Below are 21,976 nucleotides of genomic sequence, written 5' to 3' on the forward strand. Positions count from 1 at the left end.
ATTCACAATGAGCTCACCATTGTAGCAGGTAATTAATTTTCTGTACTGTTGAACAAGCCCTTTAAAATCAAGCATTTTGTTTAGCCTAGCTAAGCACTGTATGCTTCTCCTTGGTTTTGTGTCTTGAAATAGCCTTTGGATAGAATTTCTTACTCTTTTTATTTAACTGACACTTGCTTGAACTTCCTATTCACGTTTTCAAGCTTTGTATACAGGTCAAAACACTAGAAATGGAAGGATAACATTCACATGACTCCCTGAGTGGTGACTTGAAAGAAACACTCTAAATATTTAAAGGCTTGCAATATATTTTTCAGTGTTGATAATACACCTTTCGCAGTATATTAAGCTGTGTGCATACATAAAGGCTTTATACAGACATTTTCTGCATAGAGCAAACAAGAGAGAGAGAGAAACAGACAGAAATCCTAACATAGTGCTGTTAGCATCACACTCCTGCAATATGGATGTAGGACAGGTGTACAAGAAAAAACCTTTCTATCTCCTGAGTCATAATTTGTGTAAGAGGAAAAGAGGCTTTGCAGAAGTGGGTATAAATTCAGTGGAGTTATTTTCACTTGGTTTAAAGTATGGTTCAGAATGGGCAAATCTTTTTGATTGCTGTTTATGAAAAATACACAATTTACCCAAATTAGCAGTCAAATTGGATAGAAATATTGTTATGCAAATCTATTTTCAACAAAAGACCCCTTTCAGATTTGTTGGTTTATGTTTATAGACCCATAAAGAAAATAAACAAACCCAAAGTATGAAATGAGGATTACTGTATTGTGCTACACAGTAGAGCAACCCTGAGTTTGTGTGTGAGGGGTAGCTGAATGAGGAAAAAAAAGTTATTAAAAACAAAGGTCTAAATCTTTAATTCTGGGTTCATAGCCATCAAATCTGCATTTCTTACCATATTCTCATACTTCATTGTCAACTTGGACTCTCATTTCTAGGATGGATATACATAATGGATAGGCACTCCAGCAATGGTAATTAATAACGATGAGTAACTACAATGAATCATGGATCTGTTGGGGAGGTCCAGTTGTATCTGGGAAAGTGATGACTACCATTTATCCTAGCTCTGAATCCCTGTAACTCTGAGGATGTTGTAATTCTTTAAAGTGACATCACTTCTTCAAAGTTCATATCGTCTGTGATCATACTGACTTCCAATTAGGGTAACTTGTTACCACCTCAGTATTGCAAATGGCTCTAAAGCATGGTAAGCAAAGTATTACAGAAAAAAAAGTTCAAGAAAAAGGTTTCTATTTATAAGAAATAAAGTTTGGATTGCCCTCACCCCACCCCACCCCAGTGCACATCAATACAAGCAAATAAAATTAGATACTCACTCCTGTTATGTAACGAGGTCTATACTGGATGGTTCCAAATAAGCCAAGTATGACTATAATAATGTGTATAAAATTTGCCAGGATGGGTGCCCACTGATAACCAAGGAAGTCAAATATTTGCCTCTCGAGCACAGTAACCTAGGATTAAAAAGCAAAAGCATAAATAGATTAGAAAAGACCAGAAAACATCTATTAGGGCATTTCCCCTTCCCATATGCAAGATAATAGCCCTGGGTTAAAAACAAAACATCAAGCAACAAAACCACTTCAGTCAGCAGTAAAATAAAAAGAGTTTGCAATGTTTCACCTTCTTGTTTTAATGAAAGATGCATTTCTCACGGACACTTTACTGAGTTATAGCCAAGTTAACTAAAATATTCATGTGGGCAATTTGACCACGATGCTGAACTGTACACTAGGATGGTTTGCTTACAGGAGGAGAAACAAATCACTTTGATATACACAAATAATTTTGTTATACACACCAGGAAATGCTATAATGTTCCAGAGTATCAGTGCTGAAAATAAGTGGCAGGCTTATGACCTCTCAGCTGCTTTGCTTCCCTTCACAAACACCATCTTTCAGCCTAGTCTTGTCTCTCTAGTTCCATTATTCACCTACTTGGATTTTCTTTTCCTCTTCCCTCTATCCCTAGCTGTTTTGCCAATGGGCTTTTACCTGTAACTAAAAGCATGCAACTTTTTGACCTGGTTCTAGTGATAATGAGACTGCTTCCTCCACTACCACAAACGTAAGCCAAAGTATAAGCTGTTACTCAAAATTCCAGATATTTAAGTCTAAAAATTGAATTAAATTCATAACCCTGGGCTGTTGATGACTATTTTCAAGCAATACCATTCCAAGCAGCTAGCTCAGAAAGTAGAAAAACTACAATTCTACCAGAATCAGTACAAATAGTTTCAGATCTCAAACAGCAGGTGTCCCTTAACTGTTGTTTGGGCATTATGTCAAAATACAGCACTGTATCCCAAACCACATCCCAAACCACAGGTAGAATAGCATGTTTTGAACAAAACCAATAGTGTTGTGAATATTAGGAAGCAATGTAAGGGTGAAGGCAATTTAGAGAGAAACAAAACCAACTACACCAACAGCAGACACACAAAAGGAAGAAAAAGCAGGCAGCTTCTTCATGAAGTTTCATTAAATGAGAGGTGAATGTTTATTCAGCTTCTATTATGGGATAAAGAAATTGCATGTGGTGTATCTGCCACACATTACATTCATTAAAACCAAAACAAAACCACAAACCAACCAAAACCCTCCTTTGAGATCAAATACTAAAACAAATAATTAACTCCTGTTCCTCACTGTTTTGACATGGTACAGCAACGGGAGAATTTCACAAGGCAGACCACTGGGACACCAACACCTTTCTTCTTGAAGTTAAGTAAGAAAATTTGCCATGCAAAAGGCAGCCTACACTAATACCAGCGCTGCAAATGTATAGAGCATTAATTATGTAGTACTCGCTGGCATATGTTGAACTTTAAGACATGGATTGTGAGAAGAACCCTGGGGAAGTTTCTTAGCCATATTTTGAATTTGAAAGTTCAGGATTTCATGTCAACTGTAAAATTCCTCTCTAAAACAAAGAATCCTTTCACACAGTGCACTCAGTTCATAGCCAGTCTTGGTATTTTGCCTACCATTTTATGCTGCAGATGCATTGACAGTAAGAGATTCTGGTCCTATGTTATGGAAGAATGAATTTGTGCTGTCTTACACCTCTCCCTAGCAAAGCAACATCATAAAAGAGTTCCCAGGACCTTATTGCTCTCTACAACTCCCTGAAGGGAAGCTGTAACCAGGAGGGGGTTGGTCTCTTCTCCCAGGCAATCAGCACCAGAGCCAGAGGCCACAGTCTCAAGCTGTGCCAGGGGAGGTTTAGGCTGGAGGTGAGGAAGAAGTTCTTCATAGAAAGAGAGTTTGGCCATTGGAATGTGCTGCCCAGGGAGGTGGTGGAGTCGCCGTCCCTGGAGGTGTTCAAGAGGGGATTGGACGTGGCACTTGGTGCCACGGTTTAGTAGTCACGAGGTGCTGGGTGACAGGTTGGACTTGATGATCTTTGAGGTCTTTTCCAACCTTATTGATTCTATGATTCTAAGACATAATATTCAAATGGTGACAATGTGAAGAAGAATGTAAAGGAAGGCCAAGTTGTAGTAGGAACTTCCTGAATTCTCAGACTGCCTCTGCTTCTAAGTCAATCATTAAGAAATAATTCCTTGACTACTAACCTAGTCACTTCTATAAAAAGATCAACATGTGGTATAAAGCACTATTATGTAGGCCTGTGTGAAGTCTATTAGGGGTATCAACAAAAGAACTGCTACACCTGAAGTGCTGTTAAACAGGTAACAAAGAAAATTCTCACTCTCAGCACAGAGTTCTTATTTTCACCAGCTTAACAAACAGCAAATGAGAATAGCAAATCAGTAGCAGACCCAGTCTAGACTCCACAAGCTTCTAGCAGAGTAACAGTAGGGATTCAGCAAACAAAAACATACATGGGATGATGCAAGTCATTCAATCAGTAGGAGATCATACAGGTTAGTATACTAATTACAGAGGAAAATTGCATTATGGCAGTTAATTATATTAATAAGTAGAAAGCCTAATACACCTGCTGCAACTTCAGGTTTAAAAGGAAGTGCACTGCCATGAACAAAGCACATTTTGGTTTGGAGGGTTGGGTTTTTTTCCCTGAGAAATATTCAGCTGTTCTATCCAAACTTATTTATGGTGGTGTGCAAAAATAAAATGCAGTGGAAAAATGCAGCTGCTGTTCTTTAGAAGATGAGACTACTACTACAGCAAGGTGTATCACAGATTCACCACATGGAAAAATACAGGACAGAATTATACCTTTGTTTCTACTTCCTTAGTAAAGGAAGGTAGGGAGGAAGTAAAAATGACCCCCAATCAAATGGGGAAAAATTACACCGACTTTCTACATGGAGTTACTTAAGAGAAAGAATTCTCACTGCATCTGTGTTTCTAAAGGGAGAAAAGTTAAAAGAAGAACAAAATACTGACAGAAAATCTATTAAAAACAGTATTATGTAGCTTCCTCCTCTTCCACAGATGCCAGAATCATAAGGGATTTCCTTACATAGTAAGAGAAAGTATAGACCTGATTTTGAAAGCCCTTTTTTTTTTCCTCTTTACTTCAACAACTTTCAAGTTTAGCTTAAACAGCTGCACTTCTTTCCCCAAATCATATCCACTGCTTCAATGTTTAATGATGTTTCAGGAACATTTTAGAGAGAAAGGAAGGAACTGATAAAGAAGTATTAAAGTCTGGGACTAGATAAAGAATAGCCCATTTCCTTTCTTTTTGTACTGGAAGCATGAGTTTAAAATGAGAACAGAAGAGAGGAAAAAATGGATGCTTGGGATGAAAATGCACACTAAGGTAAGAAAAGAAAAATGTGTTTTAATTTAGCTCCATTTTAATAACACAGTGAACCCAAAATATAAGGTTATGGGAAAAATCAGTTCCTAGAAAATAAACAACTACCACATTCTCTTAATAGGCTTCCAAATAAAGAGAAGATCATAGACAGATTATCTTATGTAATCACTAATAAAATTACAGAGGAGTTCAGTGTAATTACAGTGAATCATTTTTACTAATGCATTTTTTTCCCCAGACTTCTACTGTTTTAAAAATAAATACAAAGTAAAACAAGCCTCTACACCATCAAGTCATATTTAGTTGTCTCTTCACTGTCTCTCAATAACATTACAAACAATACCATTGTACTTCTGTGTTCCTTACTTCCATCTTAGAGTGTAGCCCTATGATATTTTGCTGTAAGTAGAAATGACATAGGGACCTGTTCGAGAGCAGCCTAAAGGAAAGGACCTGGGAGTCCTGGTGGACACAAGTATAACCATGAGCCAGCAGTATACCCTTGTGGCTGAGAGGGCCAGTGGCATCCTGGGGTGTATTAGAAGGAATGTGGTTCATAGGTTGAGAGAGGGTCTGCTCCCACTCTGCTTCACCCTGGTGAGGCCACATCTGGAATATTATGTCCAGTTCTGGGCCCCTCAGTTCAAGAAGGACCTCAGGAACTGCTTGAAAGATTCCATCACAGAGCCACAAGGATGATTAAGGGAATGGAACATCTCCCTTCTGAGGAAAGGCTGAGGGAGCTGGGTCTCTTCAGCTTGGAGAAAAGGAGGACATCAAGAAGATGGAGCCAGGCTCCTCTCAGTGACTTACAGTGATGCTGGAAGGTTCCACACAACATAAGGAAAAAACCTTTTTCACTGTGTGTGACAGAACACTGGAGCAGGCTTCCCAGAGAGGTGGTGGAGTCTCCTTCTCTGAAGATATTCAAACCTGCCTGGATCTGTTCCTGTGTGAACATGCTCTGGCAGTGGACTAGATGATCTTTCAAGGTCCCTTTCAATCCCTAATGTTCTGTGAAGTTAGCATAGCTCAAACTATTTCCAGATTCTTGTCAGAGGCTGGTTGTTAATAGGTTAAGCTGCTACCGACCTTGAGGGATGCAAGAACTGAATTTTCAGAGGATAAAGAAAAACATTTTGAGATGATTCTTAGAGTATGTGATAGAGTGTAGAAAATTTCAGACAGGAACCACAAAGGAGAAACCAGTCAAAAGATGATTTATAACACAAATCCCCAAATGGAAAATGACAAAATGCCTTTCCTCAGGAAGCTCCTGAGAAGAAACTCCACCACGACTAGTTCACAATGACAGAGAATCGAGAGTGTGCATTGATAGAAGCACACACAAGCAGGTATGCACTGCTTCCCTGAGCCAGGGCTCTTGGGCAGCACACCCAGCACAGAAGCACCCAGTACTATGGGGTCTGTGCAGGAAGAAGAGAGTATTAGCTTAAATTGTAGTGAAGGAGAATTAAGCACCCGTGGTTTATATCATGACTGGTGTAGGCTAAAGAATGAGCTACAGCAATTAAACTGTAATCAGTAACTCATTAACTCCCTTTGGCTCAATTGCCTTGCCTCAGACACCCACAGTTTCCAATATTTGCCTCTGCTTTTAAGGTAGATGCAAAGTTTTTCAATGAATTTCAGTTCTCAGCTCTGTGGCATAGAAAGCCAGAAAGAGCCCAGTAAATGCCTGTGGCTTATGGAGGAATTACAGAATCACAGAATCACCAAGGTTGGAAGAGACCTCAAAGATCATCAAGTCCAACCTGTCACCACAGACCCCATGACCAAACCATGGCACCAAGTGCCACATCCAATCCCCTCTTGAACACCTCCAGGGATGGTGACCACCTCCCTGGGCAGCACATTCCAATGGCTAACAACTCTCTCTGGGAAGAACTTTCTCCTCACCTCCAGCCTAAACTTTCCCTGGGGCAGCTTGAGACTGTGTCCTCTTGTTTTGGTGCTGGTTGCCTGGGAGAAGAGACCAACTGCCTCCTGGCTACAACCTCCCTTCAGGGAGTTGTAGAGAACAATAAGGTCTCCCCTGAGCCTTCTCTTCTCCAGGCTAAGCAACCCCAGCTCCCTCAGCTTCTCCTCACAGGGCTGTGCTCCAGACCCCTCCCCAGCTTTGTTGCCCTTCTCTGGACACATTCAAGTCTCTCAATGTCCTCCTTAAACTGAGGAGCCCAGAACTGGACACAGGACTCAAGGTGTGGCTTAAGCAGTGCTGAGTACAGGGGCAGAATGATTTCCCTGCTCCTGCTGGCCAAACTATTCTTGATACAAGCTAGGATGCCATTGGCCTTCTTGGCCACCTGGACACACTGCTGGCTCATGTTTGGGCAGCTGTCAATCAGCACCCCCAGGTCCCTTTCTGTTTGGCAGAATTCTCATGCTAAAGCCTAACTGCATCCCACACAACATTCCCAGCCAACCCTCCCCCAGCACTTCCATCCTTTTGAGGCAGAGTGCACACAAGTGTGCCATTCCTTAGAGAGGTTCATTTAATTTTTTCATCAACATTTCAGATAGCATCCTGAGATAGATGGCCCAGATACTCAACGAATTCTCCACAGTTACTCAGCAGAAAAAAACAGAATCCCATTTTGAAAGCCAAATCCCTACAAAATACACCTACACATCTGCAAGTGTGCCTGTGCATGTGAGCCAAGTCCTTTACTGCAGGACAGTAGGGAAAGAACAAAACAAACAAAAAATATTTGATTTGTATTAAGAAAAGGCAAAACTGAAATGAAGTTCTGTGCTGAGCTGTGGAGCACAATGGTGTTCTCAGCACACCGAACAAAAGCCAGCGCGAGCACAGGTAATTCAAGTTAAAAACCAAGAAGGAATTAGTTTCCACTTGTCCACTGGTCCTTTAAAGGATTCACATATACAATGCTAAGCCCCTGTCCTTAATCCATTTGATGCTGCTGAGAGCAGGAACAGACCTTCACTATACTTGATAAGAAGGTAATCACAGTTTTGCAAAATCCCGTGTAGGACCACATCCCAGCATCGTATTGTGTATGAGTGGATTGCTGTTGTGACCTGCTGAGGGCAACAGGGCTCTCCACAGGTACAGAGTGTATTCTAAGGCTCAGCTGCTGCCTTCTCAGACTGAATACAGTAATAATAAAAACCTGGTAAATACAAGCTTTCTGCAGTAGGTTTTCTGCTAGGTGGTAATGAGAAGCAGAATTTATCTAAATAACACTTCAGTCATTATTACTCATGACATGGAAATAGGAAAGATTCCAGCCAAATCTGAGCTGGTGAAGCTGACAGCTGGTTTAAATAAAAGTGATTTACTGTGCATTGAATATATCTTCAGGGTATTATATTCATGATTTATAAACATTTAGACTCCACCAGCCACTCATGGAGACCCACTGACTCAAACAGTAACAAAATCAAACCCCTGTCTTCCAAGTGCTTTCCTGAAAGAATCGACTCCTGTGTGAGTAGGTAGGAAAAAAAGGCAGAAATTGCTGACAAAATGTTTGATTAACAAGTTCTGCTCTTGCAAAATACTTCCTCCTCAAACGTTATGAAACGTCAATATCCATGGAAAGAAATAAATGATGGGGGAAAAAAAAATAGGGGAAGCCTCAAATTTGACACTGAAAATGTTGATTTTTTTAATACTGCTTCCTAAAAACATTTTATATACATATATATATGTTTATTTTTTAGAATAACCTTATATATAAGCATATTGCTAGAATCAATAGCGATTCATCAATAATGAAATAAATGTTGCACTTAAGACACGCACAACTTTGAGACTTGGAGCAAATACTTGAGCTCAGGACACTTTTACGTAGCTACACACAGAGGGTAGAGAAAATTGTCTCTAGGTTGGAATGTTGGTGAGCTTTTGGGGGTTTTTTTTGGTTGGTTGGTGTTGGCTTTTGTTGTGATGCTGTTTTGGGGTTGTTTTTTAGCTGGTTTTATGTTTGTTTTATTGTACAGGATCAAAGTGACCTTTGATAATAACCTGGAATTACAAGAAGATAATAGAGTAGAAAAAAACAGGTTGGAAGAGACCTTCAAGATCATTGTGTCCAACCTATCAACTAATCCAACACCACCTAATCGACTAAACCATGCAACCAAGCACCCTATCAAGTCTCCTCCTGAACACTTTCAATGACAGTGACTCCACCACCTCCCTGGGCAGCCCATTCCAATGAGCAATCACTCTCTCTGTGTAGAGCTTAGTGACCACTGGTGGGAATAAATTTTAACACTGCCAACATGCTCAATTCCATCTTGTCCCATTCTGCCACAGGAAGATCAAATTAAGACTCCCAGAGGCTCCCTTCCACCTCTCTGCCCTATCCTGTTGTCTCTCCTTTGCAGTCTTCTTCTAGCAAGAGCACTGAAGCCCTGGATCCCGCACCTCATCTTTAAGGTGGCAAAAAGCAATTTTAATAGCCCTACTGAGAAGCCTTGAGCCAGTTCTGACATAAAAGATCTTCACAGAAAGACTGATTGCCCATTGGAATGTGCTGCCCAGGGAGAAGGTGGACCCACCATCACTGGAGATGTTTAAGAAGAGACTGGATGGGGTGCTTGGTGCCATGGTTTAGTTGATTAGATGGTGTTGGGTGACAGGTTGGACTCAATCTCAAAGATCTTTTCCAACCTGGTTAAGTCTATTCTAAAAATACAACTTCTGCAACATTTTACAACTACTGCAGGAAAACTCAAACTGTGCAAAGCTTGAAGGCGAAAAAATCAAGCATTCAGGGAGCATTCAGAAAGATTAGCCTTATCTAATACTTTCAAATTGCCTGTGTCTTTATGGAAAGATTGGACAATAAAACAGATCTCACTTTCATTCACAAAGACTCAGCTATGTTCTACACAGCGATGCAAATTACAGTGTATTATGTTTGTAAACTCAGCAAAGACCTGATGCTGTGGCTATGGAGTTGACAAGATGTATCTAGTCTATCTTAACCTGAGGTACTGAAACTAACTTCTGTGTCTGTTTCTTCAGCCAAAAGTAGAATGGAGTCTAATATCTTTTTTTTACAAAAATAAGCAAACTATCTTCTAGCAACACCAATCAGTCTCTGCTCCTCAGCAGGAAAGGAACACTTGTAACAAACCTCATTAGCCAAATAATTCTGAGTATTATTGGCAGGGATCATTCACTGTCTCATCAGGACCGAGTTCTGCAAAAATAAGCACTGGGGATTCAGTATCAGAGGGCTATGCCAAGTGAAAAATAGCCAGGCTAGACTCACTCTGGTGCTTTCACCTGTATTCAGACTCTATTTCCACAAAATGAGAGAGTGACAACTAATCCATGCCTGAACTGCAATGCACAGAGGGCTCCTCATTCCTAAAATAAACCTGGATAAGCAGAATGCTGACTTTGTCTGACCTTACAGAAATCTCTCTCTGAAGATGCTCCTGATGAAATAGCCATTATCCTTATACAGAATACATGAAGCACCTACTACACTTTCATGCCTTGGCATAACCTGAAAATTGACATTTAAACTACCCAGGTCACTTTATGAGAGCGAGATAATTGACATCAGTTATAGTCAGAGTAAGTTTCTAGCTGTTAAACTTTGCCTATAACATGAATATAAAGCCATTAGTCTTTGGGGAACTCCAACCAGTGCTGAAGGCAGCAATGCATCTTTTCTGCAACAACCTTTAAGAGTCAGACTTGTCATCTGCTCTCTGCACCACAGTCCCAAAGACAAGTAAAAAGTCTCAGATCTCACTTTCCAGTGATCCAGGTCCAGCACCAATAAGTTCAACCACAGCTAAGTTACACTGATTGTAATCTACAACCCAGCTCCACAAGCAGAAATTTGTATCTTACGGGTGAAGCCTTAATTTTTTGTAAGAAAAATGGAGTATTATTAGAGGCTAGCCCAAGATTGTTGATTCAAGTCAAAAATTGTTGATTAGAGCCAGGCAATTTGCAGCTGTTTTCAGTATTTCACTCCTCATATACAACCTGCTTTGGAACACGATTATAAGAAGAAAATGAGGGGAAAAAAGACAGCCTAGGAAACACTCTGTGCTGTCAGTCACAGAATCAAACACAAAATCCAGTACCTGCCCCTGGAAAAGCACAGGCTCTATGATAGACACAAGTAGTACAGATTACATTCTCATTCTGTTGTCTCTTCCACCATTAAAGCTATAATAAAATTAAATGCAGACTGGCCACTCTCTTTCCCCAGCCCTGATGACAAATGTAATGGATAAAAAGCTAGTCTGTGATGGCTAATATACTAATACTCCACACTGACCTCATTTTAGTACACCAACTCAAGGCTGCATACAAATATCTCCTTAAGTAACATTGTTTCTGAAGTATTATCTGTTTTCAGCCAAGCTCTATCAACCTGCAAGGCAATAAATAGTGAAAAAAATGAGTACTGCAATAAAGTTCTGTCTTAAGAGACAGTGAATCACTAAGAGTAGAGCTTTGTCTGTTAAGATTGAGAAGTTAAAAATGAGAGGGATAAGGAAAAGGATGGATACAAAGCTCTGACACAAGGCTAAACACAGTGGTCAATGCTTGCTATATCCACAATGCTAACAGGTCCACCGTATCCCAGTGATGAGCATGGTGTCAAAATATTCCATGCCAGAGTAGATTGCACAGCAAATAAAACGTGGTTGGATCAAAATCAAAACATTCCAACAAAAGGGAGAAGCAGTGAAGGAAACAAAGATATTAATAGGCATATAATGGGCCTTCTTATTTGCATGAATGTTTACTGCAGTCAGTAAGGTTTCTCTGAATTACACAGAGATAATTTACATCAGCTAATTTGAAGCTAAACTCTGAGTTTTGCTGGGTGTTTATTTTGTATAAAGGTCAGTGTTGAGTACCCTGGAATAAGCCCATTTGTTTATCCAAAATATGCACTCAAGCACAAGAGAACTCTCTCAGCAGGTTATTGTGAAGATGACAAAATTGTTTAGTACCTAAGATAGGATTCTTTTTACCTTGCTGCTGTACTTCATATGGTAAACCACTGATAAATGGTAGTACACTTCTCTGTATTGGAACAAGCATAACCCCAGTTTGCTGATACCAGTTGGTACTTTAACTGTGTGATGGTGGTTGGAAAGGGCTGCCTAACAAAGCTGCATAGAGGACTTCATGGTGTTTGTGGAAGCTTTTGCTGAAGGAAAGAGCCAACCACATAGAGCAAACCAAAAACCTCCTCTCCTACATTAGCCTTCAAATATTCGATTTTGCCCCTTTCCAACTTGCTTTAATTCAGTGCCCACAGCAAGCTTCCCTGGAAGCAGCAAAAGCTATAATCTAGAACTGCTGCAAGCCCTCCTCCAGCAGAGCCCTACCCCTGCCAATATCTGCCATCAGCCAAGTGGCACTTGCTGGCATGATACCACAGAGTTGCAGCAATTTCTTTCCACTTTTCCATACCTCATATCCCCAGCTGTTCCAAGGGGGTGATCACCTTGCTTGTTTGATGAGGTCTAGAAAACTCAGCAATAATTATTGTGCTGGAAGTGCTGAAGGCAGCCAGCATCACTAAGGCAGGAGTTGGAATGCAGCCCAACTAACATAGCAGAATCTACTAATTTGTTGCACTGAATATTTTGTTGTAAGAAATAATCACAAGTCTTGCAAGGGACTGTGAAAGGGAAATTAAATTGCCTGAGCCAGACTCTTCCACTGTGTTTAGCAAGAAAAAAAATGCATATATACAAAAGAACTGACAGTTTTAGGTTAGTTGCTTAAACCTAGACATTTTAAATGCTTCAGATTGTTAGCAAGTGACCTCCTCAAATTGTACAAACCCCCAACCACCTAGCTAATCATAACTTGTCCAAAAAGAGGTGTTTATAATTGGTTTTGACCAGTTTAGTGTGGCTCAGACGAGGAGAAGGCAGCTGACAGTGCTCTATTTAATTTCATAATGCAGGCTATCTTACCCAAGACTGTGAAAAAAAAGTAACATCAGGCAATGGAACTTTTTTTTCCCCCCTATCATCATATTAGTCAGTGTTTTAAATGATGCATGTCTACTGCCTTTCTAACCCTTGCTAGAGAGTAGCTTTTAATACAATTATTTGAGGGTAACTACAATGTCTTTTTCAAAGCAGACTCCTATTATTAATGAAACAATAGGGAACAAAAATAACATTTACATAAACCCAAATGCCTGTGCATTTGAGAGTGGTATAGGTGACCTCTTCAAAGAAGTATTTTTAACTTGAGGAAAGATAATTTGATAATACTGTGTGTGCTGCTTCTCTGCTAAAGCAAGAGCACACATCCATGCAATGAAAGCTGCATGTGCTGGCTCCTGCTTTGTGTTCCACTGCACTGTTTTGACTGGGGCAATGGTTTACCCTGTGGTTTATCTCTAGCCCGATGACATACTGATTGGAACTCCGTTTGTCATGAAGATGCAATCAAATGATCTCCCTGGAAAACAGCATGGAAAAGGAACTCACGTTAATGAGAACTGCTTTTTTTCTGAACAGTAAAAAAAATAACCAAAGTAGAGTCAACCCCTTTCACTGCTGCTCTGTTACTAAAGCCAAGGAAAGGAAGGATCAATATCTGCTCAAAATACTCTGCTATTGACAAGCTAGTCCCCACTGGTGAGAAGAAAGAGAGAAAACCTGTGCACACCTGGGAAAATATGTATTAAAAGCAGGAGTCATTGAATTTCCCCTTAATTTATCTCACTATCCAAAGAAAATCATGCCAGGAAGTAAAAACTTCAGAATACAGACAGCTTTGTATCGTGGGCAACTGACCAAAGTGCCAGCAGATTTCTGACAGGAGCTGCCAACAGCTGCCAGTGTCTATGACATTTTTGAAGTGATGTTCATGTTCTGACTTTGTGAGAAGCTCAGGTGAGAACAACTGCTTCCTGCACAGCCCTCCTTCCTTAGGTGTAACTGCCTGAGGTACTAGACCTCCACTAAATTTCTGATTGACTCAATGAAAGAACTTATGTCTGAAGGCCTCCAGAGGGAGATCTGATCCAGCTAAGTGCAGGTACCCAGGTAGGAGAAACTGAATCTGATCCATTCATTTAATCTAAAGGAGTTATAATTATTACTAAACTAATTGATATGGCTGATAGTCCATGAATAAAGTGTCAGGCTGTTTGCTGTCCCAGGAAGTGCGACAGAATCCCCAGGGGAGTGAGACAAAATGTTTTAATGCTGCCTAGGTGTGTTACCACAAGGTTTAAATCCTGATTTCAAGATGAAGTCACTTGGAACTCTGCATTTCATTGACTTTCTCTAATTATTAGTTCCTATCTTATTTAAATGTTTCTGAATATTTTATTTTGTCTATCAGTTTCATTGGTAAGTCTTTAAAGATTAGTTTTCAGCATTGTTATACAACTAACTGAAAGGAGGCTGTAGGCAGGTGGGGGTTGGTCTCTTCTCCCAGGCAGTCAGCACCAGAACAAGAGGACACAGTCTCAAGCTGTGCCAGGGGAGGTTTAGGTTGGATGTTAGGAAGAAATTCTCCACAGAAAGAGAGATTGGCCATTGGGATGTGCTGCCCAGGGAGGTGGTGGAGTCACCATCACTGGAGATGTTTAGAAAGAGACTGGATGGGGTGCTTGGTGCCATGGTTCAGTTGATCAGATGGTGTTGGGTGATAGTTTGGACTCAATGATCTCAAAGGTCTCTTCCAACCTGGTAAATTCTATTCTATACATTGGACTTTCTCTTCCACTCTTGTAAAAGGAGATCAGGAACCAGAGGTGAGACCAGCTAGTGACCTATAAACAGTCAGTGTAATGGAATATAACTCTGGTCAAATGCTACTGAACCAATTTCTTCTCTTCCTGTATTACAGACTAAATTAGGCTGGGTTGGGAAAATATTTTGATGAATATAGTTTGTTGTGGGAGAACTTTTGCTGAAGGATGTTCAGAATTAGTGACCAAAGCTTCCTAGGATAGCTGTTCTTTCATAAAGCTTCAGCAACACTGAACACTTGAAGAAAGCATGCTGTAAGCAGAGGTTACATGGAAGTCCTGAAGTTTTCTGACTGTCCAAATTTGCAAGATAGACAACACTGAAAGTGACAGCCACTCATTGCAAAGGCTATCACAGCTTTGAATGACTAGGCATCAAAATGGCAGATACCTAGTAATTGCAATATAATGTCCCCCCCTGGGAAATAATATTTAACATACACAGTGAGTGGCTCTAAATTAACTATTGCTACTCAGGAAATAAAATTATTCCCTAGATTTAGCATCAAATGCCAGCTTGATGGTCAACAAACTCTACCTTTTAGAAATCATTAGGAAGGGATGGGCAATGAAAGGCAGAATTGCACTGCTGGAGAAAGCACCACACCTGCAGGAGCAGACAGTAAAACTGCAGAACAAAGAAATACAAAAGGGATGATCAGAAGGATGGAGGATTTCTATTGAGGGCCAACTAAACCAATTAGGACTCCTGAAGTCAGTAAAGAGAGTGCTGTAGGGGAACATGAAAAAAAGTCTTTAAAATCCAAGTTGATATAAAGTAAGTAAGTAGGGAACCAGTTCTATTATTTCTCCTAGTGCCAGTAGCAGAGGCAGCCAGGTGCAGTGATGTGAGGAAAACCGAAAAAACAACAACAAACATTTTCACAGGGTGAACAGTGAAACTGGGAAAAACATTGCCACAGACCCTGGTGGTTGAGACAGACAAAAAAATTAGAGAATCTTACAGAAAATTAGTCCATTGAGAGCAGTTTAAAACAATGGTCTGGCCACAGCCTTTGGTTTTACATCTCATAATTACCAGCTGCCTAAAGCTGAGAGGGAAAACTGAAGGAATGGCCACATTGCACAAGGTCCTTCATTGCTCACTAGGCAGCTGCTACCAGCTGCCACTTGAGGCAAGTTTCTGTGCTCAGGTGATCCTTTTGTTCTCATCTGCAAAAGCTTTTTTTACCTTCCATTTGAAGCAGCTTAGAGGCTTGGGTTTTTGGTTTTGGTTTTGTTCCCATTTAAATTGCTATTAAATTACTGCAGAATCACAAGTCATATTAAAATCATACCCACTGACAGCATACAGGAACATGGATGTTCATGGTTAAGTCACAGGATATTATGCCTTCAGACTTCTGAAAGTGCTTACACTGGGTCAGGAACAACACCTATATGATCTAAACTCTCACTGTCTAAACATTTGTATAATGACTTTTAAATACCATCATTTTAGGCACAGAATTATCCCCCCCTTAAAATTTCAGTTCCATTGTAGGACAGTAATTTCTTAGGCCCTGTAAAAAGCTGCTCTCTAGTGGCTAATGGGAAAGACCAGGAATTAGGAGAATATGGAATGAAATCACTTCCTTATCTACAAATCCCCGTCCATTTGTTTCCACTTTAATCTCATCAAGGTTATATAACCTTGATGTTGAACAACACTAGCTCCCAAAATCTTGAAAAACACTGTAAAAGGCTCCACTCATATGTCAAGGTACAGTGGAGGCAAGAGAGTGGGCAAAGCTGAGGCACAAATCCAATATTTGTGGATAAAATGAGACCTCAAGAAACCTTGGCCTCTGTTTGGATTTACCTGTTCTTCACAACAGGTCACTTTTGCCTGCTCTTCTGTGCCCACTAATAAACCTAAACAATCACACACATAAGCAAACAAATCAATAGTTTTGGAAGTCTGTTGCTGTGTGTTTTACCCAAAGATTCTTGCAAATGGACATGAAACACTACTATCTTAATTTGGCAAATAAGGACCTGAAGCACAAGAAGGACATACACCAAAATTCACCCAAATAAGAGCTAATCACCACTGGAGCATTCAACTGATGTCCTCAATCCTCCCGAGAGTCTTAGCCAGTGAAATACAACCTTTGTTCACACTAAAGACAACTGTTAGGTAGCACTTTCCTTTCATTATCAAGAACAAAGCCATCTACCTGTTCCTAATAAACATCTGTTACCTGTATTATTACCTTGCTGTAATAATATGCACTGAAAAAACTGAAGACTGTGAGGTACATATATAATAAGGTGGTGGCCTTTCTGCTGCTGTAAAGCCATCCAAAACATAAACATTTTCTTGTTTTAATTAGCCCTTTAATGGGATGAACACTATCTGCCATGGGACTAAGAGGTGACACACTAAGTAACCGCTATAGGACAGACCCCCACTCAGAACTGTCTCTACAATAGAAACAAATCACTGAGTGCATTTTCCAGTGAAAAAGTGTCCTTCAGACACTGTAGATGAGTGCAACATCATGCAAGCTGGAACAGAAGACAGAGAAAGTCTTGCAAGCTTGAAGGGCAATGATTGAGGAGAAATGCATGCCTTATGAAGCCTGGATAGAAAGAATGGAACAGCAGGTGGATAAGTCCAGTGAGCACTTCATCAGCCACCTGCCAGTCACTGAATGGTGACCAGTGGGGAAAAAAAGCTACATGCTATTAAAAGGGAAAGATGAGTTGGCATTAGTGGAGCAACTTTGGGCAATGATGCAGCACTTACACTAGACAGAAGAAATTCTGCATTCAAAATAGCAGAGGTAACTGAAAGAGCAAGTGGTGGGCAAGATACAAGACTAGATAGCCACAAAGTCTTGTGTAAGTTTTCATAGAATTATAGAAGTGCTTCAGTTGGGAAAGAACTCTAAGGTCAACAAATCCATCCATCAACCCAATACCACCATGCCCACTAAACCATGTCCCAAAGTGCCATATTCCCACATTTTAACACCTTCAGAGACCACCATACCCCTGGACAACTTATTCCAATACCTGGCCACTCTTTCAGGAAAGAAATATTTCCTAGTATCCAACTTAAACCTCCCCTGGCACAATTTCAGGCCATTTCCTCTCTTTCCATCACCTGATTCTAGGGAGAAGAAACCTCTTCTACATACCTATCTTACCTTGAAGATTTTCATACCTAAACTAGCAACCTATTTGCTGTAGGCCACAGAAGGTGAATGAGCTCTTTATTTTTATGCCAATGACAGTGGCAAAGAGGTTGGATAGGGGAATTTCCTCCCTGTATCATCTAGTTAGGAGGAAACTAAGAGAAATAGGAACACATTAGACCCAAATTAATAGTATTTATTAGACCAAAACTGTTCCTTCTTATGATTCTGCTTAAAGAAAACTCTCTTAGGATGCTTCTAATCACTGACCATTTCCATACAAGCCCATGCAAACTGGTTCACCACTTCTGAAGCTTGCACTTTTTACACAGCTTCTGTTGAGAATTGGTTTATACAAGTTACATGTATAAATAGCACAACAGCTCACATCTGTACACAGCAATTTCATTGATCAAAATTCCTCTGGAAAATAAGGTCTTTGAATTTTCAAAACTTGAACTGTTTTGCTAACCTCTGTGAAAAAAACACTCTGTTTTATCTGGAACTATACTGCTACCGGAGCTGTAGTGAATCTATTCTCCCCTGACTTGCCTGACTTATTCCACCAAGCCTTCAATTATTTTGGTTGAGCTTGCCTTGTCTTGCTGGCCTTTACAGAAAACAGAAGGCACAAAAGATAACTGATGTTTCCCCATCTGTTTCCTTAATAAATGTCCTTTGCTACAAAGGACTGGTGTGAGGACAAGAAAATAGGACTCACTTATCAAACCATACACCCAGTGCCGCCAGAGATCCAAGCTGTGTTTTGATAAGGATTTCCTGGATGATGCGACAAAATTCTGCCTGAATCTCAGAGGTATCTTAGGCATCTGGCAAAAACACTTCATCCAGATCATGAAAACAAATCACTTTTAATTAGTCAACTCCTCTGCTCATCTCTCCCTACCCATGGAAAAAAAAACCAACAAACAATAACCACCCTCCAGCTGAAAAATAGATACCTCTGGCTGTGACATTTGAAAGCATGCAGCCCTGTTGTCTCCAAAAGACCCCAAATGACAAGATTAAATAACAGCTAAAAAAAAAAAACAAAGAGCCAAAATCAGAATCTGACTTGTATGTAAACATCAAACAACCTTCAATTTGCAATCAGAAAAATCCATATGCGATTACTGGGTGCAATGCTCATGAATTATTAGTCTGACTTTGGGTATCTTTTTAAGTGCAGCTGTATGAGATCATGAAGTGTTTTCAAATACAGACACGCTAACAGCACAGATATTACACATTGCAGATAAAGCCCTGTGTTTTTTAAACCTATCCCAAAGGAAGGAGGATCTGGATGTTTCCTTTCTTTAACCTCAACATGAATTACAACATGATACTAGGCGCTGGTGCTGTTCCCAACCTACACTGGCCCAAAGTGCTTTTCATACCATTGCTGTGATCATGAAGGACTCACAAGGACGCTCCACTCCTCACTCCTTGTATGATGGGACATCTTTGAACCTCATTCTGCCTCCAAAACACCCTGCATCACCACACAGGGCCAGCTCTTCATCTTTTCTATTTCAGACAAAAGAACCCCAGCTGAAGGACTCAAAGGCATGCTGCAGTCATAGATGCATGAGTCAATATAATTGAAAACAATATTCACATTCACATTTAAAGAATCTATTCATCCAGAATAACACACAATTGTTCAGGTGCCTTGGGTATGATCTCCTTTTTGGCACCGTGTGTTATAAGCCACTGCCAGAGGCAGAACACTGAATGAAATAAATGATGATTCCCACATGCCAAACCAACAAACTGTCAATGGGGTGAAGCACATTCCAGTTAACATGCCTGCAGCACCTTGCACATGTCTTAGTAAGGAGTGAGGCTCCCTGATAGCCTGGGAAGGAAGCCATACATTTCCCAGAGAGCTATTACTCTGGAGAAAGCGGGAGGGAGAGAAGAGGGCATACAGTCGACAAAGCTCTTTGGCAAAAGGTCAAACTGTGGATGAGTATTACCCTTCAAGGAGAAAAGTGAAGAAGAGGTTGCAAGTGGTACTGTTACAAGAAATACACACAAAGCAAACTCACAAACTGATGAAAGAACGGAGATACAATGAAATCTGTCGCATAACAATTAGATCGTTTTGTGGTGCTTTCCTTTGCAAATTGAAGCTCCTGGATTTGAAATAGCTCCTTTGGAAAAAGGATTTTATGCAGAGGTTTTATATTTCATTTCTCTAGAGACAGAGCTCTCTAACAACCTGCAGAACTGCAAGAATGAGGATAATTGTAATTCTCATGCTGGGGATGTAAGGTCCTCTACTTTCTCTCCGCAGGTCTTCAGCCCATTTCCATTGAGTATGCTAGGCATAAACAAATAAACACCCTCAGTATAGAAGACTTCAGCATAGCAAGGATGGCAACAAAGGCAGAGATTGGCAGGTATGAGTCTGTGGTTCCTGGGGTGTCAGGATTACGTATAAACTGGGGTCTCTCCCTGTTCCTGAATGTGTTGGAATAAGATTAACATCTGAAAAGGGAATGGAAGAAAGCCTGTTTTCTTATTACTCTTCCAAAGAGAATAGATACTTATTTTTACCCCTTCCCCCCCCACCCCCACCCCCCCCCCCCACCCTTTCCCTTCACTGATGAAGAAAATCTCACAGTGAAAACAACAACAACAAGAAGGATTAATGGTTTGGAATGAAACACGATGAAACCAGTTTTTGATTCTGAGTTCTTCCTGACAGATAAAGGACTCAGGACCCAAGGCCTCAGCCAAGTATTTCAGAAACAGTCTCCTAATCCATAAAAATCAACTTGGGTTTACTGTGTAGGTTTGACAAAGGGTAACCAAAACCTCCCTGTGTTGGAACACACAGAAGATGAATTGATACGTCCTTGAGCCCACTGCTGCACTGACACTTACATCCCAGGGTGTTTTTTGGTGACAAACTGCTGCCCTGATGAAATCCTGGCTTTTCAATATGACTTCCCTGACCTGGAGCCAAAAGATTGATATGTAGACATTATATCTCACCAACCATAGTGATGGGTAGGTCATCTAAATCACTAACCTCAAACCACTACTGCCACAACAGCCTTGCTCCTTGCCCTGTCTTTTATGACCTTCTGATTGTCCAGCAGTATGTCCGGATACTAACGATAACCCTCAATCTTCATATCCACTCTCTCTGTTGCTTCTCCCAGGGCTCTCAGCAATGACTTGAGGAAAAGAGGAGATTCATCTGAGGCAGTTTAGAGCCACGTACACTCTAAGGGCTGTGTGTATACTCTGGCCATCAAAGATCTGAGTGAAAAGCCTGTAACTACAAAATTCCCCAGCAGTCCTGCAGACTCACCCCCAAGGCCACTAATTCAGGGTCTTGCCTAAATGTGCAGCATAATGTTAGTGAGATCTTTTCTATAGGAAAAATAATGTAAGTAATTAAGGCATAGATAAGAAAAAGCATGTATGAAGTAAATGTGAGTTTTAGGTAGCATTGACCAAATCCAATCCATTACTTTATATAAATACAAGCTGCTCATAGAAGCTCCACCAGAGAACTGAAAGCACTTTATGTGCAAGTTTTCTTCTGGTTCTGAGACTGTAACTGTTGTGCGAGGGAGGATGATAACACTTTAGGAAATATGAAAGAATGTCAGCAGGCTTTTTAAATCTGTCTTCTGGAGGCAAATACCTCTTGCTCAGAGTCCTAGAGGGAGAAGCACTTGCCAAGCTATATCACTCCAATTGCATTCCTCCTCCCCTTGCCACTCTGTATAAACTAGCCTTGTGCCAATCTAATTTTCCCCCATTAGCCTTAGTTTCTATCAAGTTCTTTATTTTCTGTCTGTGTAATTTTTCTTCCTGTACGTTCTGTTGTTCAGATGGGAAATTTTTCTGAGTGACTTTTCAAGGGCACTTTATGGAGACAGCTTTATGCTTCAGGAAGCTATACTTAGCAAAACAAGGCAGGGTTTGCTCCTCAGACAGAATTCAAAATTTCACGTACAATGTTAATTTATATCCCTTAAAAGATGCTTTGTCATTTGAATGAGCTTGTACTAAGCCACTGGGATTATTAAATTGGTTTTTGATTGCTTGTCTTGCAGTTTCCCTCTTCTTACCTCCTCCATAACAATACATTCTGAATACAATTCTGATTCTGTAGAAGTTCATTACTAAACTTCATTTTTATCTCTACTCCAGTGCAAAGACCTGAATCAGCCTAGGCTTTCCTAAGGAGAATGGTGGCTTGTGTTGATTGGCCAATACTTAGTGATGGACACTGTCTAAATAAA

The 21,976-nt window shown here is 40.4% G+C and overlaps 1 protein-coding gene across 2 annotated transcripts in view; it reads right to left on the reverse strand.

The window, feature by feature from the left end:
* Positions 1 to 21,976, reverse strand: part of NKAIN2 (sodium/potassium transporting ATPase interacting 2) — a 575,343-nt gene that overhangs the window by 332,500 nt on the left and 220,867 nt on the right. For both annotated transcript variants that reach the window (XM_054173996.1, XM_054173995.1), the window contains exon 2: positions 1,365 to 1,502. In XM_054173996.1, coding sequence (XP_054029971.1) covers positions 1,365 to 1,502 — 138 coding nt within the window. The remainder of the gene's footprint in view (positions 1 to 1,364; positions 1,503 to 21,976) is intronic.

The sequence above is a fragment of the Dryobates pubescens genome, chromosome 28, assembly GCF_014839835.1.
Source record: "Dryobates pubescens isolate bDryPub1 chromosome 28, bDryPub1.pri, whole genome shotgun sequence".
Taxonomy (NCBI): Eukaryota; Metazoa; Chordata; class Aves; order Piciformes; family Picidae; genus Dryobates; species Dryobates pubescens.